Below are 17,841 nucleotides of genomic sequence, written 5' to 3' on the forward strand. Positions count from 1 at the left end.
GATTGGAACGAAGTGCTTTAGATAATAGATAAAGTGTAGTGACATGGCAGTGAAAGTTCTGAACAAGGAAGTAAACGAGGGAGGTCACATGAGAAACACCTTTTGCGATTGTCAGTCACCTGACCGTGCCCCGATCGGTCCGATTAGATTAGGACGGGAACTAGAATATGCTGGAACTTTTCTCAGAACGGAGGAAGAGTTATAGAAAAGACTTCGAGGCCTCTATCCAGCACTCCCAACTCTTAACCCAAAACTCGACTGCTTTCGCGGACGACTTTACCTCTCATGACTGACGTGCGTATGGGTGATGGTCTGTCCGGGCGCATGTGGACTAACCAATGGTGCGAAATCTAGGTTAACGCACTAAAAGATGCAGGCAATAAGGCCTTCTCAGCAAGGGATTGGGACAAGGCCATCGACCTTTTCACGCAAGCGATTGCGCTAGATCCGAAGAACCATGTTTTGTACTCGAATCGAAGTGCAGCTAAGGCCGGCAAGCGAGAGTGGGAGGCTGCGCTAGAAGATGCCGAGGAGGTGAGTGCTTGGAAATTAGCTGCTCCGATATTCCTAATGCAAGACTCATGGACAGTGCATTAAATGTAACCCCTCGTGGGCGAAGGGGTATGCACGAAAGGGCGCTGCGCTGCATGGTGCTCATCGGTTTGATGATGCTATCGTGGCGTACGAAGAGGGTCTTAAGCTAGAAGAGAGCCCGGCGCTGAAGAAAGGTCTAGAGGAAGTTCGCACAGCTAAAGGTACGCCCGATATTCCTTACCGCATCGCCGCCGTTGACGCGATAGATTATAGCAATGGACTCGAACCCATTGGCAAAAGGACTGAGTGACCCTAACCTCATCGGTAAACTCGCCGCCAACCCACGGACGTCGAAATATCTCGCAGATCCCAGCTTTATGCAAAATGTGAGTCACCCCGCCATGGTGCCAGCTCGGAATCACGTCTAATTTGTTTTTGTGCAGCTTCGAATGTGGCAAATGAATCCCAGCGCAGCTGCGTTAGTGCTATATGACCTTCGATTGCCTTGCGTTTTACTGATATCTTCATGTTCAGCTCGAGTGGCGATCCTCGGTTTATCGATGTCTTAGGAGTAGCTATGGGTATTGACATGCAAGGCTTCACGAGACCAGAAGGATCTGATGAACTCCCTCCCGATACCCGAAGCACTCCCACACCTTCAGCACCGAAATCCACACCTACTCCCGTATCTAAACCGTCAACATCGGCGTCACCGCCAACAGAGGATGTCGAAATGGAGGAAGTCGACGATGAAGAGGCAAAAGCCAAGAAAGAGGCAGAAGCTGCTAAGAAACTCGGAAGTGAGGCGTATAAAAAACGAGAATTCGAAGAGGCTGCCACGCAGTTCTCAAAAGCCTGGGACCTCTGGCCAAAGGATATAACCTTCCTGACCAACCTTGCCGCCACATATTTCGAGCAGGGTGAGTTTGACCAGTGTATTGAGACTTGTGAGAAGGCCGTGGAAGAGGGTCGATCAGTAAGCGTATTTGGGCCCTGTTCAACTATTATGCCTAACTAGGTTCTCAGCTACGTGCAGACTACAAGCTCATTGCGAAAGCGTTTGGACGTATTGGATCAGCATACGTCAAGAAGGGCGATCATGCCTCCGCGATCAAGTTCTACAACAAATCCCTTTCCGAACACCGTACCCCCGACATCCTCAACAAACTGCGTGACATCGAACGTGTTAAGGCGGAAGCTGACAGACAAGCTTATATCGACCCGGAGAAGAGCCACATCGCCCGTGAGGAGGGTAATGCGCAGTTTAAGGCTGGCCAATTTGCCGACGCCGTCAAGAGCTACACGGAGAGTATCAAGCGTGACCCTAGCGATGCGCGTGGATACAATAACCGAGCGGCTGCGTACATGAAGCTTGTTGCGTTCCCCGAGGCCCTTAAAGATGTCGAGGAGGCCATTAAGGTGGATCCGAAGTTTGGTAAGTCAATGTGTTCTTTAAGTCAACGAGGCATAATCCTAACAAATGATGTAGTCAAAGCCTACATTAGGAAGTCAAACGTGTTGCTTACCATGAAGGAACACGCGAAGGCCCTGGAGGCTATACAGACGGCTGCAGAGGTGGATGAGGAACACAGGCACACATCGGAAATCGCGCAACAAGAAATGAAGATCCAGCAAGCCCTCTTCAGTGAGCGCAACGCTGAGTCGGCAGAACAGACATTGGAGCGTGCCATGAGAGATCCGGAGGTTGCTGTGAGTATCGCCTATCCAGTATAATTTCTATGTGCTTGACGGCGAATTGCAGGAGATTATGAGTGACCCCGTCATGCAGCAGATCCTGCAGCAAGCCCAGTCGAATCCCGCTGCCCTCCAAGATCACTTGAAGAACCCGATGATCAAGCAGAAGATACAGAAACTGATCAATGCCGGCGTCATAAGAACACGGTAAACTCGCGGCACTGTGTCGTAACTCTCCTGGTCTTGCGATCTCAGGGTCTCATGGTATTCGTTGAAGAATTTGTATATTTGAAACATTGCAACATTGTAAATCTACCCTAATACACAACGGTTATTCACAACTGCGACATCACATCAAGGTTAGGCACGAAGATGTTCTTGCCGTCCTGGTCGTTCTTGAGGACTGGCCCGGCCGTCTCGGCAAGCCAAAGGGCACCTTGATAGTTCTTCTCTCTCATCCAACTTTCCAACGTTTGTCCCGTAGGGTGAGTGCCTCGGATCCAGCCCAAGTCCCTTTTGATGATATCGTCTCGAAACAACCTCCAGAAGGAAGAGAAGTTCTCCTTTCCTGACGTCGAGCCGTCGGGTGTTGTGCCTCGCTCGTTGGCTATAGGCTTCTCTGCCCCGTGCCAATTGAGCCACCACTCATCCTGACTTTGGCGTTTGTGTATAGCTGGATGTCCAGTGACTTCGGTGAACGTCTTAGCGAGGTAGTCCCACCCCACCATATCACTCGCCACTTCCAAATCTTTTCCAGACGTTTCGGTGCGGTGATCGAAAGTGTAACGTGCCCACCAGCCCAGATCAGACAAGGCGATGAAAGGTACGTGACCATCTTGTACGACTGATGCGAATACAAAGGTGCCGTCTGCACGTTTGTTGAACGGGCCACACAACTAATGAATCTCTGAGAATAGAATTCGCGAAGGAAGCTCCCCCGAACTCACTGTATACAGAAGCTCAAAGTAAGGTCCGGTTGTCACGATTGACCAAGTCATTCCAGATGCGCCCGAATTCTGTTGTTTCATGAACTCTGCAACGCGGCCCTTCCCGTCATAGTGTTCGCACTTGTGCTCCAGGCTATAACCGGATTTCTGCGAATATATTCTCAGTCAGGAGGTCGCACGAATTGAATCGAACATGGGGTACCTTCGAGCCGTAATCCAAGTTGCTCCACACATAGTGGCGCACTGACGGGGTACGTTTCGCGATTTCGAATATTTTCAGACCAGCGTAAATTTCTTTCTGTTCGCCGACAGTAAACCCGTCGGTGTTCACCCACGCGCCGTATACACCTTTAAATGCAGCAGCTACGCTTCGGAGATTGTCGAACGCGCCTGCACATTCACTAGATCAGATATATAACTTGAAGGAGGAACTTGTTTTATTTGTTACTTACCCTGGACGCATTCGACTCCCTTAGCGGCAAGCTCCTGTGCGCATTGGCTGGACGGGTCTCTGGTCAAAGCGCGTACACTGTAGGGAGAAGGTGAGCCATCTGAAGCTGATGAAAGCAATGCGTCGATGACAGCTATGCCCTGAGCACCAGTGGCACCGATTACAAGAATGAGTTTAGAACCAGACATTGGATGGAAATTTGAATAGTGGATCTGTTGAGTGATGCTTTATCTTTCAGTAAGAGGGCCCTGTATATAAAGCCATCCCAGAGTAGTGGTACGTGATATGGCTCATTGACCGAAGCTGCTGAATAATTGTCTTTTGAAGCTGGAACTCGGTCTTGCAGCTTCTCAACCGAGGATATTATCAAGACCAACAGTTGCACTTGGAGTAGATGCGAGGCGCCTATTTACGTCCAGGTTTGGCCTTTTTTGAGATTCTGAAGGAACCATCGACGAAAGCGTTTGACAGGATTCCGCGCAAAACGCCACAGACGCTCACACGAATGCGACGTTACCGAGGTTCTAACTCACCCGCGCATCGGCCAGTCAGCCCGAGACGATACACTTCTGAGTAGCGTTGTAGGGCGAATGATGAGAAGCAAGCCGCTGCTTTCACCCGATCTCCATGGGCTCGGGTATAACACTCCCAAGACAAACCTGGCGGAGATGATAATCGAGTATCTTCACGACGAGTTACTCAGCCTTTTGTTTGATTCTAACATCACGGTTCAGCATGTCATGATACAGCGCACTGTAGAACCTATGAATCATTCTACAAATCAACCAATCTGGATTCATAGCTGCGCCATCGCCTCAAGATTCGGTGTGAAGAAGCTCTTTCCGTCCTCTTCGTTCTTGAGGACTGGCCCTCGTGTCTTCACAAGCCAACGGGTGCCCTGGTAGTTCTGTTCTCTCATCCAACTCCCCAACGTTTGTCCCGTTGGATGAATAGTTCTTATCCAGCCCAAGTCCCTTTTGATGATGTCGTCTCGAAACAAACTCCAGAAAGCAGAGAAATTCTCCTTTCCAGAGGTTGACCCATCGGGAATAGCACCACGCTCGTTGGCCACAGGCTTGTCCACATCCTTCCAATTGAGCCACCATTCGTCTTGAGTTTGGCGTTTATGTACGGCTGGATACCCAGTGACTTCGGTGAATGTCTTGACGAGATAATCCCATCCTACCATATCACCCGCGACTTCTAGATCCTTTCCAGACGTTTCGGGGCGATGATCGAAGGTGTAACGAGCCCACCAGCCCAGATCGGATAGGGCAATGAATGGTACATGGCCATCCTGTATGATTGCTGCAAAGACGAACGTCCCGTCCGGACGTCTGTGGAATGGGCCACAGAACTGAGGGGCCTTCAGAATAGCTGATGGACAGGTGATTTCGAACTCACTGTGTTAAGAAGCTCAAAGTACGGCCCGCTCGTCACGATCGTCCAGGCCATCCCAGACGGAACTGAATCTTGCTGTTTCATGAACTCTGCGACGCGACCTTTCCCGTCGTAGTGTTCACATCTATGTTCAGGGCTATATCCTGATTTCTGTGAACGAATGTATATCTTAACGGGGACGCGTGAAGAATCGAATATACCTTGGAGCCGTAATCCAAGTTGCTCCACACGTAGTGGCGCATTGAGGATGTACGTTTAGCGATTTCGAATATTTTGAGTCCAGCGTAAATCTCCTTCTGTTCGCTAACGGTGAATCCGTCGGTATTCACCCACGCACCGTATACACCTTCGAAGGCGGCGGCTACCGTTTGGAGGCTGTCGAAGGTGCCTATACCAAACCCACAAGGTCAAACATATTCTGAACGGTGCACAAGTTGTTTGTTACTTACCTTGGATGTATTCGACACCCTTGGCAACGAGCTTTTGAGCGCGGGTGCTGGATGGGTCTCTAGTCAAAGCGCGAACTCTGTAGGGAGAAGGTGAGCCGTCTGAAGCTGGTGCAATCAAGGCATCGATGACCGCCATGCCCTGAGCACCGGTGGCACCGATGACAAGAATGAGTTTAAAGCCAGACATTGGGTGTAAATGAAGCAGTAGGTTCAGTGGGAGGCCGTTTTCTATCAACTCAACGTCCCTGTACATAAAGCCATTCTGGGTAGGTGAGTACGTGACCTGAGCGAAGTCGGCGACTCCTCGGTCTTACACAACGATGGATAAGCTGTAGGCGCCTGTTTACGTCCAAGTTGGTCCTCCTGACCGTTTCCGAGTGGCGTTGTGAGAGTTGTGAGCTGCATGATTCATTGATTCGGGCTGAGAAGCAGCCTGCCCGATCCATGTCTTTATCTGCATCGAATACAGGCATTTCCACTCAAACCTACAATCACGGAGACGACCAGGACCATCCCAGGTATCCAGCATCTCTGAACGTTGCCAATGCCAGCTGCTCGGCTTCGACCCGCTGTTCCTTGTTGTCGCCCTCGGAAACTTCCTTCGATATCCTGAGACAGTGATGGACTTCTTCCGGGCTGCTAAAGCCAGCGACAAGTGGCACTCCCTCGGCGAAACGGATAGAGTAACCCAGAGCTAGATCGGGAAGGCCCTTGTCCCAGAGCTTTCCTGCAGCTGCGGCAGACGCTTTTAGAGGTGTGGGAGCAGGATGCCACTGTGGCGGCGATGGCGTCAGAAGGCCCATGCTGAGGGGAGATGCGGCTAACAGCTGCTTGACTTTTGCCCGTGTAATCAGATGGGGTGCAAAAGCCAAAAAGGTTGAGTTCTGGAGGTTAAGGTGCGAGTACGATAGAATCACGTCGACGGGTTCATAGGGTGGGTTATGAAGGATACATAGCGCAAGCCTGAGCAAAGTCGGAAGCGGGTATCCTGAGAAGCATTCAGCAAAGCAGACATTGGATGCGTCGAGAAACAAACCTGTGATGCCGATGTTCTTTATCAATCCCTCTTCTTTCATCTTGCGAAGTTCGGCGAATGCATCTAGTATCTTCTGGTCTCCATCACCTTGTATCTTCGCCTCCTGCCCTTCCGCTAATCCGAACTCAGGGGCCTCGATATTGAGCGCTGTTGAGTTATCGCCCGTTGCCCTTGGGGCGACTTGGGCACAGACAAACTCAACATCATGAAGAAATACAGTGTCCAAATAGTCCGTGTGGAGTCGCTTCAAGCTGCGTTCCACGCTCTCTCGGATAGTAGCGGGTTTGTAGTCGAACGTACTAGGTCCGTACCGTCCACACTTGGTCATCTGTATAGAGTATTTTAGCCTATTAGTCTATCGATAGGTGACATGGCTAACGCCGTACCAATTGATATGATGATCGAGGAAACTCTCCGGACAGTGCTTTCAGGCAGTCGCCTAGGATAATCTCAGACGGACCATAATACGGTGATGTATCGAAGGCGCGGACACCATAGCTGAGTTTGTGTCAGTGACGTAAACGGCCAGGAAAGCAATCTGATTCACCGCAAGGCCAACCGCACAGTGCGCAGAGGTGCAGCAGACGCCAGATGGGTATCCTTATTATATTGATTCGAGAAGGCCCCGGCCCCAAAGATTATGCGCGGAAGCCCAAGCGGCCTAATTTCGTCCTGCTACGGAAGCAAAATAAGAAGACATGATAATGGGCGTCAATATGACATACGAGGTGTCCTTTGAACAGAGGTTTATCTTGGTCGTCATCAGGAACTTGATCTAAAGGAGGCAAAATGAATGGTGACTGAATCTCAGGCAGCATGTTGGTTGAAGGGTAGAGACATTTCGCTGAAGTCGCCCATCGATTATATCACTTGAGATAAGGATGGCGTCAAGGGGCGTAAAGGCGGTCCGGTGCCATATGGCCTGGTCACGAACTGTCACGCCAAAGTATATGTTCTTCGATGCAGGCGCAAATGTATTTAGAAGAGTATCTAAAACGAGAGTACAGCGACTCAATAGAGCTGAGATGAATGCTTTTACAACTTCTCTCGCGACCAGCTAGTGGAATACCGCAGGTTCAGCACGCATACTGGGATCCTAGCGAAACGAGACTCACCCTTTGTCAAACTTCTGGTTGACCTCGACAATCTTCGTTCCCTGATCAGGCTGAATGGTGTTCCAAGGTGTAGGGTTGGTCTTGGTCCAGACGACTACCGCCCATCATTAAAACATGGCGTCCCTTCAAAAGGAAGACCACTCACCAGTTGGGCCAGTAGCGAGGCGCTTCAAGTACCAAGCTCCTCCGACGAGGACACTTCCGATGATAGCGTAACTGAGATATACGGGTAAGTTTCCGCCAAAAAGCAACAGGCAAGAGCACATTACATTGGTAGAGCCTATGCGAGCCATTCAGTGTACATATCATTGGGAGATAAAGGAATGCTGACCTCAACGGCGTACCAGTTCTTCATAAAACCTCTGCGCAGCGGGGACGACATGATGTGGACTAAAGTAATTGAACAAGTTGAGTCGGATGGAACGGTATAAACGACACCTATTCTACGTTCCCACGGCGCGGAAATATCCGGACGTAGTGTCGAGACCATCAGCTGGAGAGTTCTCGCCTCAAAGTTGAAATTTATGAACATAGAGCTGTATTGCATTGCATGGGGGGTAGCCATAAGTGGCTGTCAAGATAATGATAAGGCATAGAAAGATACAGAAGGTGTCAACCTTTATGTCGGTAGGAAACGTCAAGCTCCCTCAACATCAATAAAGATACGAGAACGAAAATGCAAAGCGAAATGGTATGTACAGGTATGACCAAAAATATAGAAGAGCGCACACCAGTACCCCGATAAAGTTGTAAAGGTAGGATGCGGTTTTGCCCGAGTCGAAAACGAACAAGAAGGGGCATTGTCAAGAATACATGTCGTGACGTGAGTTGCTATAATCGTCTGTGGGCATGGGAAGGAATACAAATACGAAAGTGGGTCCAAAATGTATGATGGAAAGGCATCAACTGGCCACAGAAAGCGACAATGACTGGGCAGGGTTAGTTAGGATACAAATTACGCGTAAGCGATCGCTTACTTTATAGGAAGACAATCTCTCCGCTGCAGGTTTTACAAGTGTTGGGGTCACCACTTTCGGACCCTAGTCGTTGTCGAAGTTTCTCAAGTTGTAGCTCTCTAGAAACATATCCCCTGGAAATTGGTTTGTTGCTCCGATCGGTTGATTCGTTCGACCTGGGAGTGGCACAAGGATCGATGCTAGGGGTAGTTGCAAGTGAAGGACCTTTGGACCATGAAAAGGGGTTTAGACTCGTGAACATGAAGAAAGATAATCGTGAAGCATTTGAAGAGGACGTCGAGGGGTTAGCTTGGGATTGAGAGTGGGGAGAAGTATTGGAAGACGAGCGAGAATCGAGACCCTTCAGCACCTCTGAAGGCGTGGTATGGACTGCCTTGGTAAACGTTGGTACTGAACTGGAGAAGCTGCAATGAGGGCGAACATTCATTGGCCTACATTCTGCGATAAGATATTAGCGGAAACGTACTCAATGTGGGGATTTGAGGCTTGGAAGTCGAACCATTTTCAATCCCACCATTTAGCGGCGAGATGGTAGCCGGAGTATCTGCCTGATTTGCTACCGACAACGGCCGGCGGACGGGTTGACGAGTGAAAGTAGCGATAGGTGCAGCGGGCTTAGCCTTGACCGGTAGATTGCTACGCACGGGTGAGGGAGAAGCCACCGACTGGGAAGGCATAACACCGCCGCGTTTGGTGGGCGGCGTGACAAAAGCATTCGTTCTCACTGATCCAGCAAATGTATATTTGGGTGGCGTGATTCGAGAAGGGGACGACATGGACATAAACTCATTCGCGCTGAAGGCGGCCTTGGTGTTCTGGGAAGGGGAAGGAATGGAAGGAGAGGATACGATCTGTACAGAGGATGGTGACTTAGGACGAGGGATACCGGATGGGGCCATAGATTTTCTGGGAGTCTGTACATGTTCAGGCGTTGTTGGTCCGCTTTCCGATGACATGGACGTATCGGATTCCTCTTCCTCCTGGAAGAACTTGGGTGGCTGGGTATGGATCAAGGATTCGCCTTCAGAGAATGAATCATTCGACTCCTCCACATCATCTTCAGCAGGCGTGAAAGTAATCGTGATACCGCCAATTTCCCCGAAGATCTCTTCGTCGACAGAATTATCTTGCTCGTAGTCTTCCTCTCCCTCCTCCTCCTCAAGCAGAACGCCAAGTTGTGAAGGAGGAAGCAAACTACCGACGACAAATCCGATATCAGATGGCAACAAAAACGGTGGCATGTCATCGTCGTCATTCTGCAGCCCTTGAGAGAAAAGGCTCTTGCTACGTTCGTAAGAGTAGTCGGTATCTGCAACAGGGCTTTGGACACGTTCCTCAAGACAACCAAAGAAGCGGTCGACATCCTCTACCATAGCACGATCAGGGGAATCGCGGGGAGTGGCCGGGAAGGTCCAGGTCTTCGACAAGGACGCGCGACGACCATGTATGGGTTGAGGCGCGGCAATCGTGGTGGGCGAGTTCGAACGCGAGAAAGTAGGCGTGCATGATCCAGAGTTCGAATTTGATCCAGGAGTAGAGTTGGCCGAGAATGGAGAAGTGGGCACGTTAGGGCGCAGATGATTTAGGGACCTGGTGGGGAACTCATCCTCTGAGCCAAGAGATGAACCTCCTGGACTCTGGAAGCTGATGTCCGAATCTTCCTCATCTTCGTAGCCGGCCAAACCATTATCCTCTTCAGAAAAGCAGTCTTCCTCGTCGGCCTCCTGAACAGCCTTGAGTGGGAAGCTATATGGGCGCTCATCACTCTCGACATCAGTCATGGAACTCTCCGAATCTATCGAAGCGAATCCTAGGCCACGTCTCCTTGAGAGACCGGGTTTGACACAGGTTTCGAAGCTGCGAGGAGTGGGCGTAGCAAGCAGGTTAGCCTTCTCCAACTCGCGCTCGAGTTCTTCACGGTGTCTTCTCTCCTCTTCAAGCTGAGCCTTGAGGTCGGAGCATTCCTTCTCCAAGTCGACGGAGCGCGCAGCAGCGCGTTTCAAGAGCCCAAACTCTTCCTGGAGGGAGGCATGTTCCTCTCGCAATGAATGAATCTCGGCTCTGAGTTTGTCGCAACCTTCAAGCGCCTCTTCGACCTCTATGGTCTTCGCAGAAAGGCTCTTCTCTAGACCGTTCTTCTCCACTTCCAACAACCCCACGCGAGACCTAGCGACCCAAGCTTCACGTCGTTCGTTCTCCACCCGCTTAGCAAAAACGCCAATTTGCTTTTCAAGATCCCCTACCCGATGACGCCATCCTTCAACATCTCTTTTGAGCTCATCTCTCTCCGCCTTCAAATCAACAATGAGGCGCAGCATTTCATCGTCAGGCTCGTTAACACTCATGCCTGGCGAGTGGGCTCGTTGACCGCATGATCCATCTGAAGCGAAAGAAACCGGTCGCGAGGTGCTGCGTTCCCTGGATGAAAGTGCTCGCTCTAGGTCAGTGATACGAGCGAGCAGAGCGTTATGCTGCTTGAACAAAAAGTGCTGCTCGCTGACGCTCAGAGGTCGAGACATGCTGGACTCGTCGCTGGCAGAAGATGCAATGCTGTAACGACGATCACTTGTAGGAGTGTACTCGGGTGTCGGAAGGCCTGGGACAATTGATGACGTCGACGATGTCGACGAGGACCTGTAACCAATACTACGGCGCCGCGTAAGTTTCGTATCCTCTTCTGGCCCAGACGAATGACTTGATGCAGGACTATCGCAAACATTGACAGGGAAGCGGCGAGGCAGAGGCGGTGTCGGCGAGGGGGTAAGGATGAGAGACTGGCGCTTCATCGCAGTTGGCAATGGGGCGGGGGACTCGTCCGTAGGAGACGGCAAAAAAGATGTGGTAAGCGCGAGAGTCTTCAGTCCAGAACGAGGACTTGGCGTCATCGACGGTGTGGGCAAACCGTTTGACAGTGACGCAAGCGACTCAGGAGTGAGGGAAAGCGGTCGCAAATTGAGCGTGGACGGGCGTGGTCGCGCAGGTGATGGTTTCGTGACGGCGACCGAAGGCACGGATGCTGGGACATCGGGAGATTCGGGAGGCGGGGTGTGTTCCTGGAAAGGTTCAGGTTGCTTCTCCTCATCTTCCTCTTCCTCCTCGACCAACGTGTGCAACTGATCCTTGGAGGAAGAAGACGCAGCAAGGAGCTTGAACGAGTCTCTCTTGTTGCCAAGAAGCGAGCTGAGGCTTTGAGCGCTGAAGCTTCCACTGAAGCCCGAGTTTCCGGAAGACTTCGCCGCTGCAACACACGTAAGCTCCATTATATGGGGCGGGCAGTAAAGGGACATGACGTACAAAAATCAAACGATTTCTTCTCAAGATCAGGGGTCGACAGCTCGGGAATCTCAACCTTTGAGAAGGCCATGTCCTGCTTGCCCTCGAGAGCCCAGAGTGCGCGCCTACGGATGGAGTCCTTCTCGCCCAGAGTGAAGTGGTCGTCGGATTTGGAGGGTGGTAGATCGGGAATACTGACACCCATCATCTCGGCAGACTCGTGGCGAGTCGATACAGACGAGCGACGGCGGTGATGAGAGTTGCGCTTCGACGAACTGACGCTGGAATTGCTCGTTGAGGTTGACAAAGTGAGCGATGAGCTATCAGTCGAGCTGGCAGAAGAAGCCAGCGAACCGCTTGAAGTAGAAACGGGTAGAGAAGCGACAGACGAGATAGATGTGTTTCGTGAATGAGACCTTGCATGGGATGAGTGTCTCCGAGATGCCATCGACGAAGGGAGGCCCTTGCCAAGCCTGAAAGACTCGAACTGCGCGCGATTTGTCAGGTTTCAAAGAAATGTTTTGATTTTGAAGAAACGCACTTTGAGCTTTTCGGCGGCATCATCTCTGGGAAGAATAACTGCAGCAAAAGAGTCCATGACTCTAAAAGATATAGAGTATTTATAAGGGGAGATGTGGTTTGAATTTGAGGTTGTGGATGAGACAGCGTTCGACAGAAACGAAAGCGAGTGATAAGTGAACGTGGGCGAAATGAGAGGAAGCACCGAGGGCAAGAGACAAAAGCTCAAGGTCGGTACGGGCGGGCGGTGGAGGTGGAAGTTGGGGCGAACGCTGTGAGCGTCGTAGACTGGACTGGTGGCGGTTAGTTCCCAACCTTTCAACTCGCCCAACAGTCCCTTCTAAATTGAACTTTCTCACAACATCAACAAATACATCAGACCGCGGTTTCCCACGATCACAAATTGTGACTTGTTAACGTTCATGGGAGACTTCTGAAGCATGCGGTTACTACGAGCACACGCAGAGGCTCTTCTCATTTGATTGTACCAGCGGGCGCAGCTGAAAACATATTCCGAGTCCAGCCCCGAACCTCGCCTCGCCAGAATAATTGTTGTATGTAGACCGTGATCACTGGCATCAGTTTGATGAATTAAAGTACCACCACGGCACAAGCGGATATGCGGCCACCCGCTTTCCAGTTTCCGGGCTTTGACCTTGACCAGCACCATGCCCGCTCACCAACTCACCGCGTCAAAGACCCTGTTCTTCTTGTGCGATGTGCAAACCCGGTTTCGTGAGCACGTCTCCCTGTTAAAGCAATTCATATGACCCAGTGGACCATCATGATTCCCCCACCCCATCCCACGTTCGGGCACACTCACCATCATTATTGTCATCATCAGGCAATGCTATCTACGGATTTGATGAAGTAACTGCAACTGCGAATAAGATGATGAGAATCGCCTCAGTGCGTCGTCCATTTGTCTAAAATCGGAGGGAACAAGCCTGAGCATCTCTAATCAGATACTCGGCTGCGAAGTAGTTGCAACCACGCAAAATGCGAAAGGTACACGCACTCTAAGTTCCCGACGTCACCGATACCCGGTACTCATACATCCACCTTCTACTAGCACTCGGTCCCATCGTCCCAGATATAGATTTGGTGTCCATAGGCCCACTCCTTATTGGCAACTTTGATAAGACCCTCTTCTCCATGGTAACCCCGGATGTGAAAGCTTTACTTGACACGCGGCCAGGCGTTGATTCAGTCGTTCTCTTCGGAATCGAAGTACGCATGCATAATTCTCCCTCTCCCCCATAGCCCTTTCCTAACAGACGTCTTAATCACCGCGATAGTCACACGTCTGCGTTCTCCAAACCGCCCTCGACCTCTTGGCCCTCAAGTACACCGTCTATATTGTCGCCGACGGCGTATCCTCGTGTAATCGCACAGAAGTCCCCATTGCGCTAGACAGACTACGACAATCAGGCGCCATCGTCTCCACCAGCGAAAGCATTGCCTTCCAGCTCATCGGAGACTCCGCAAAGCCAGAATTCAAGGCATTCTCCGCCTTCATCAAAGAATCTAAGGATAGCACGAAGAAGGCAGGAGAAGTTTTACTAAGTCACCTATGAGTAAAGTGCCGTATACACATATACACGCGAAACGTACTTGCTTTTCGATCAGAACATCCAATTCACTGTTCGTTAGCCTCGATGGCCTGCATAGCCAACGTCTGCCTCGGGTAAGCATAAGCGCCCCATGGATAGAAAGGCACGCACCAAGAATGCTTCGACTGATTGCAATTGTTCCGGTGGAATTTGGAAAAATCTCAGCATCGCATCCACAAGTTCTTTGTCATATATCACCTCCGTATGCATCACCCGAAGCTTCATTCTTCCACTCTCTGTGTCATATGCCCATTTCAAGAACGGTTCGCCACAGCTCTCCCCGCCATCCACGGGCTCCTTGACAAAGACGAGAGCCTGAAGGTTGGTATGTGCTGAAAGGTTCCTGAGGGACCCAGTTGTTGTGAACCGGCCGTGCAGCGTTTGATTCAGGGTAATGCTCAGAGCCCCGAAGGCGACTCGGAGGATTTCTCGCCTACCAGAGGTAGATATCACTTGTAACGAGATAGAACCTTGGGGAATTTGAACGTCCAGGCGTACTAGCTCGGTACCGCCGGCAAGAGCAGGCGAAGAGAACCCTTGGTTGTTCTTTGACTCGTGAAGTCTCCCAGATGTGCTGTCCAGAGAACTATCTAGAGACACCAGGTGGGTGAATGCCCTCGTTGAGCGTCGCGCGACGAGGCGATATAACCTCAGATCTGACAAGGGAAGCTTCCTCTCCAGTGCTTGTAATTGTTGTTCTTCCTGGAATAATCTCTTAGTTCAGTCACCACTTCCAGTGCCTTACAAGCATATCCCCACTTACTTGTTGGGGCAGCGGTGCATTACGGTGTCGAAGAAATAAGTCTATGTATAATCGGCGATTGTCCCGCCGCTGCTTTAAATGGCTCCATGACCGGGTTCTACGCCGTTCCCGTATGGCGTGCAAGGTCGCGTCGAACGCGTATCTCAGTCGGGCTTTAGCAAGATTATTCACAAATACCTCAGGAGGGGGTCGAAATGGCCTGAACTACATATTAATGAGTTGTGAGTTTGCAGCCTGTTTAGTGATACACACACCTTCCACTGACACTTCCAAGCCTGTATATCCTGTACGGAATCATGTATGCATTTGTACTGTGCGTCGGTGAGTGTTGCTTTGATCTTAGGGAGGCAGAACTGGAGATCTAATAGTGGACCCGAGGCGATACTACTCAAATTGCACTTCACCTGTAAGTTAACAATGGTGTGACCGCTCGACGGATAGCCGCACTCACTGTAATCAATGCTGAGAATGGTTCCAGCAGTAATGAATCGGAGGGTGACGGCGGCATGGAGAATGGCTGCAGGTGGACGAATATATGTAGTAATCAGGCGTCAGTAGCCGAAGGTTTTTGAGACAACCCACTTCGTTGGATTTGTTTGACCACCGTGGAAGTGTAACTGGATTCTCTGGATCGCGCGCATATATGCAGACATTCGTGAGATGGATCGTCTATAACACGCTGCTTTAGTGTGACAATTAGCACAACGGATGAGTTTCCGCGTACTTTGGTAACCGCTGTCATAAGTTGAGACAGCCCCTCCGAGTCCTCCACGTCATCATACACGAGGCTATCGACGGCAACCCCCATCGTACAGCTCCCAGTTCCTTCGTGCCGAACATGGACATCGTTCAATGCAAACCTGACACGCCGAGCAAAGTCAAAGAACGAACGCGATATATCCCCTTGAAGTAGAATAGCGTCGAATAGCTCGGAAAGTTGAAGGCGCAGTAGTTTGGCTGAGTGGGTTCTCAGCTCATATTCCCTTGCAATATTCCACGGCGGCGGTAATGGTCTGAGGAGCAGGTGAACATGGGTCATTGTAACCAGTATCCTTCCTTCCTCAGTGACATTTGGTTTGATTGAAATATCCAGCAACCCGATGCGACCTTGCGTGAATGTCAAGCGACGAGATGGGGGTGTAGTCTAGTAGAAGACGCACCTTCAGCGAGGTCCATAGGAAGACATACAATGTCTACGAGGGTTTCCTTGATACTAAGGTCACGAAGGACAGCATGGCCTAGGCAGAATGATATTAGCCAGATTGCAGACCGTCAACATACCCAACTACCCCGCGAGAGAAGCGAACTGATCACGTCGTCCTCATTGAAGCCGTCGACAAATTGCCTAAGATTACACAGGAAGAACTGGTGGCGGATTTCATTACCGGTGGCTACCGTGAAGAAATAAACATTACTTGACACAATTCGGTCGAGAATGAAGGCATGCCGCATGCGCACCGTTGGCGTAGTGTTCGTGCCACAAGTTGCCACGTGCGGACAATCTCGACAAATCCAGCATGTTCGATCACTCACGCAAACATTCAAGTAATATAGCCCGGCGCCTCTCTAATCTAGAAAACCTGATTTCACATCCTTGGTAGGATACCACCACACAATGCAGTCCTTACTACGATGGTCGATAGAGAACTCAGATGGTTCAGCACCGGACCCCTCGCGCGCCAAGGACCTAGATCCCGGGATCATCGACATGATATTGGGGAAACCAGATGCGGTACAAATGAAGGAAGATCTGTCAGTTGCCGTAGATGAGGCTCGCTCGGAGGAGGACAGAATCAGTGCACTGGATCACCTGGAAATGGTACGCCAGCATTCCGATCCAGTTCTGTCCGTTATTCAATGCTGATGGTTGTCAATAGCTTGTTGAGAGTATAGACAACGCTAACGGTCAGTTCTTTGGACGAACCTGACTTTGAACTAGGCTCATGTAATGTTGAGCCAGACCTGGAGAAGCTAAAGATGTGGGAGCCTCTACACTCTTTATTCCAAGCCGCATCGTCAACACCGGTCATAAAAATGCAGACACTTTGGGTCATCGGGACGGCACTTCAAAACAATCCAGCGGCACAACATGCTGTAAGGTCCATTTCTGCTCATAGTACCCGTAATTGACATGAAATCTTTTGTTAGTATCTCAGCTACTCCCCTCTACAAGCTCTGACCTCCTTCCTTAAACCATCTCCTTCATCGTCACCACAGATCCGTTCGAAGGTCATCTACGTACTCTCCGGTTTACTCAAGCATAACGCTCTGTCGTTGAATGCCCTTGGACCCGACGGATGGGAGACGCTGAAATCTGGATTGCAAGGTATGTTCATGCTAGAGGTCCATTTAGCATCTTCACTAAACTTTTACTAGATCCAGACATTGCTGTGCGCCGCAAGATCATCTTCTTGCTGAACACCCTTATCCTCCCCACGGCCGCGGACCAATCCAACAGTTCTTCGAATCTCTCCCAACCGGAACATGTCCATTCCAACTCGCATGCGTCTATGCTTTCTGATCCATCAAATATATCCACATCGCCGATCGCTTTGAAGGCAATCAGAGACCATGGTATACTATCTGCCGTCGTATCTGGCCTCGTTTCCCCATCGCCGTACGGAGAGGATGGTGACCAGGTTGACCTCGATGAAGACTACGAAGAGAAATCCATTCGGTGAGCTCGGCCTGCTTCTCGCTTGTTATTCGAGGCTGATTGTAGTCAGTCTGTTGCATACTTACTGTGACACATGTCGAGGCGAGATCCCACCATCGGATAAGTCCCCTCTCAAGACATGGATATTGGAACGTGAAGCCTCGCAAGGAGGCCCAACGCAACTGGCCGAAAAATGGGGGTTGGGTTTAGGAGAATTAGAGTCGCTGAAGAGAGCAGCTACATAATCAAATGAAATTTCCTCTTCATATATTGCTACTCTAGCTCATCCACTAATGTATGTATTCACTATCAGTAAAAATTACTGTACTTAGTTACGTCATCGAACGAGTCAAATCTTCCCTGAGGCCTTCGTGATTGAGGCGCCTAAACCGCTACCTTCACAACTTCGTAC

At 50.4% G+C, this 17,841-nt stretch overlaps 9 protein-coding genes across 9 annotated transcripts; 3 read left to right on the forward strand and 6 right to left on the reverse strand.

The window, feature by feature from the left end:
* Nucleotides 1-285: 285 nt before the first annotated feature.
* On the forward strand, nucleotides 286-2,440 carry STI1 (Hsp90 cochaperone; the record flags this gene model as incomplete). The annotated part of the gene is made up of 9 exons (XM_036774640.1): nucleotides 286-294; nucleotides 355-534; nucleotides 590-755; nucleotides 808-920; nucleotides 978-1,012; nucleotides 1,069-1,510; nucleotides 1,561-1,969; nucleotides 2,024-2,244; nucleotides 2,297-2,440. 9 exons carry the CDS (start codon nucleotides 286-288, stop codon nucleotides 2,438-2,440), a joined length of 1,719 nt encoding a protein of 572 aa, XP_036633142.1.
* A 124-nt stretch (nucleotides 2,441-2,564) lies between these two features.
* Nucleotides 2,565-3,815, reverse strand: PC9H_005064 (uncharacterized protein; the record flags this gene model as incomplete). The annotated part of the gene is made up of 4 exons (XM_036774641.1): nucleotides 2,565-3,125; nucleotides 3,177-3,323; nucleotides 3,379-3,566; nucleotides 3,629-3,815. The coding sequence occupies 4 exons, from the start codon at nucleotides 3,813-3,815 to the stop codon at nucleotides 2,565-2,567; spliced, it is 1,083 nt and encodes a 360-aa protein (XP_036633143.1).
* A 608-nt stretch (nucleotides 3,816-4,423) lies between these two features.
* On the reverse strand, nucleotides 4,424-5,730 carry PC9H_005065 (uncharacterized protein; the record flags this gene model as incomplete). Its single annotated transcript, XM_036774642.1, has 4 exons — nucleotides 4,424-4,984; nucleotides 5,032-5,178; nucleotides 5,229-5,416; nucleotides 5,478-5,730. 4 exons carry the CDS (start codon nucleotides 5,728-5,730, stop codon nucleotides 4,424-4,426), a joined length of 1,149 nt encoding a protein of 382 aa, XP_036633144.1.
* A 238-nt stretch (nucleotides 5,731-5,968) lies between these two features.
* On the reverse strand, nucleotides 5,969-7,331 carry PC9H_005066 (uncharacterized protein; the record flags this gene model as incomplete). The annotated part of the gene is made up of 5 exons (XM_036774643.1): nucleotides 5,969-6,465; nucleotides 6,514-6,841; nucleotides 6,900-7,011; nucleotides 7,061-7,188; nucleotides 7,239-7,331. The coding sequence occupies 5 exons, from the start codon at nucleotides 7,329-7,331 to the stop codon at nucleotides 5,969-5,971; spliced, it is 1,158 nt and encodes a 385-aa protein (XP_036633145.1).
* A 217-nt stretch (nucleotides 7,332-7,548) lies between these two features.
* PC9H_005067 (uncharacterized protein) lies at nucleotides 7,549-8,010 on the reverse strand (the record flags this gene model as incomplete). Its single annotated transcript, XM_036774644.1, has 4 exons — nucleotides 7,549-7,570; nucleotides 7,629-7,722; nucleotides 7,774-7,844; nucleotides 7,973-8,010. The coding sequence occupies 4 exons, from the start codon at nucleotides 8,008-8,010 to the stop codon at nucleotides 7,549-7,551; spliced, it is 225 nt and encodes a 74-aa protein (XP_036633146.1).
* Nucleotides 8,011-8,606: 596 nt separating this feature from the next.
* Nucleotides 8,607-12,476, reverse strand: PC9H_005068 (uncharacterized protein; the record flags this gene model as incomplete). Its single annotated transcript, XM_036774645.1, has 4 exons — nucleotides 8,607-9,043; nucleotides 9,072-11,843; nucleotides 11,900-12,365; nucleotides 12,420-12,476. The coding sequence occupies 4 exons, from the start codon at nucleotides 12,474-12,476 to the stop codon at nucleotides 8,607-8,609; spliced, it is 3,732 nt and encodes a 1,243-aa protein (XP_036633147.1).
* Nucleotides 12,477-13,065: 589 nt separating this feature from the next.
* PC9H_005069 (uncharacterized protein) lies at nucleotides 13,066-13,974 on the forward strand (the record flags this gene model as incomplete). The annotated part of the gene is made up of 5 exons (XM_036774646.1): nucleotides 13,066-13,132; nucleotides 13,242-13,306; nucleotides 13,363-13,405; nucleotides 13,470-13,627; nucleotides 13,696-13,974. 5 exons carry the CDS (start codon nucleotides 13,066-13,068, stop codon nucleotides 13,972-13,974), a joined length of 612 nt encoding a protein of 203 aa, XP_036633148.1.
* Nucleotides 13,975-14,036: 62 nt separating this feature from the next.
* PC9H_005070 (uncharacterized protein) lies at nucleotides 14,037-16,292 on the reverse strand (the record flags this gene model as incomplete). The annotated part of the gene is made up of 10 exons (XM_036774647.1): nucleotides 14,037-14,075; nucleotides 14,122-14,712; nucleotides 14,774-14,977; nucleotides 15,028-15,171; nucleotides 15,225-15,290; nucleotides 15,356-15,442; nucleotides 15,498-15,880; nucleotides 15,934-16,011; nucleotides 16,081-16,164; nucleotides 16,232-16,292. 10 exons carry the CDS (start codon nucleotides 16,290-16,292, stop codon nucleotides 14,037-14,039), a joined length of 1,737 nt encoding a protein of 578 aa, XP_036633149.1.
* A 96-nt stretch (nucleotides 16,293-16,388) lies between these two features.
* FES1 (hsp70 nucleotide exchange factor fes1) lies at nucleotides 16,389-17,674 on the forward strand (the record flags this gene model as incomplete). Its single annotated transcript, XM_036774648.1, has 6 exons — nucleotides 16,389-16,592; nucleotides 16,651-16,678; nucleotides 16,734-16,867; nucleotides 16,922-17,099; nucleotides 17,150-17,450; nucleotides 17,500-17,674. 6 exons carry the CDS (start codon nucleotides 16,389-16,391, stop codon nucleotides 17,672-17,674), a joined length of 1,020 nt encoding a protein of 339 aa, XP_036633150.1.
* Between the last annotated feature and the right edge of the window lie 167 nt (nucleotides 17,675-17,841).

The sequence above is a fragment of the Pleurotus ostreatus genome, assembly GCF_014466165.1.
Source record: "Pleurotus ostreatus strain PC9 chromosome Unknown scaffold_3, whole genome shotgun sequence".
NCBI lineage: Eukaryota > Fungi > Basidiomycota > Agaricomycetes > Agaricales > Pleurotaceae > Pleurotus > Pleurotus ostreatus.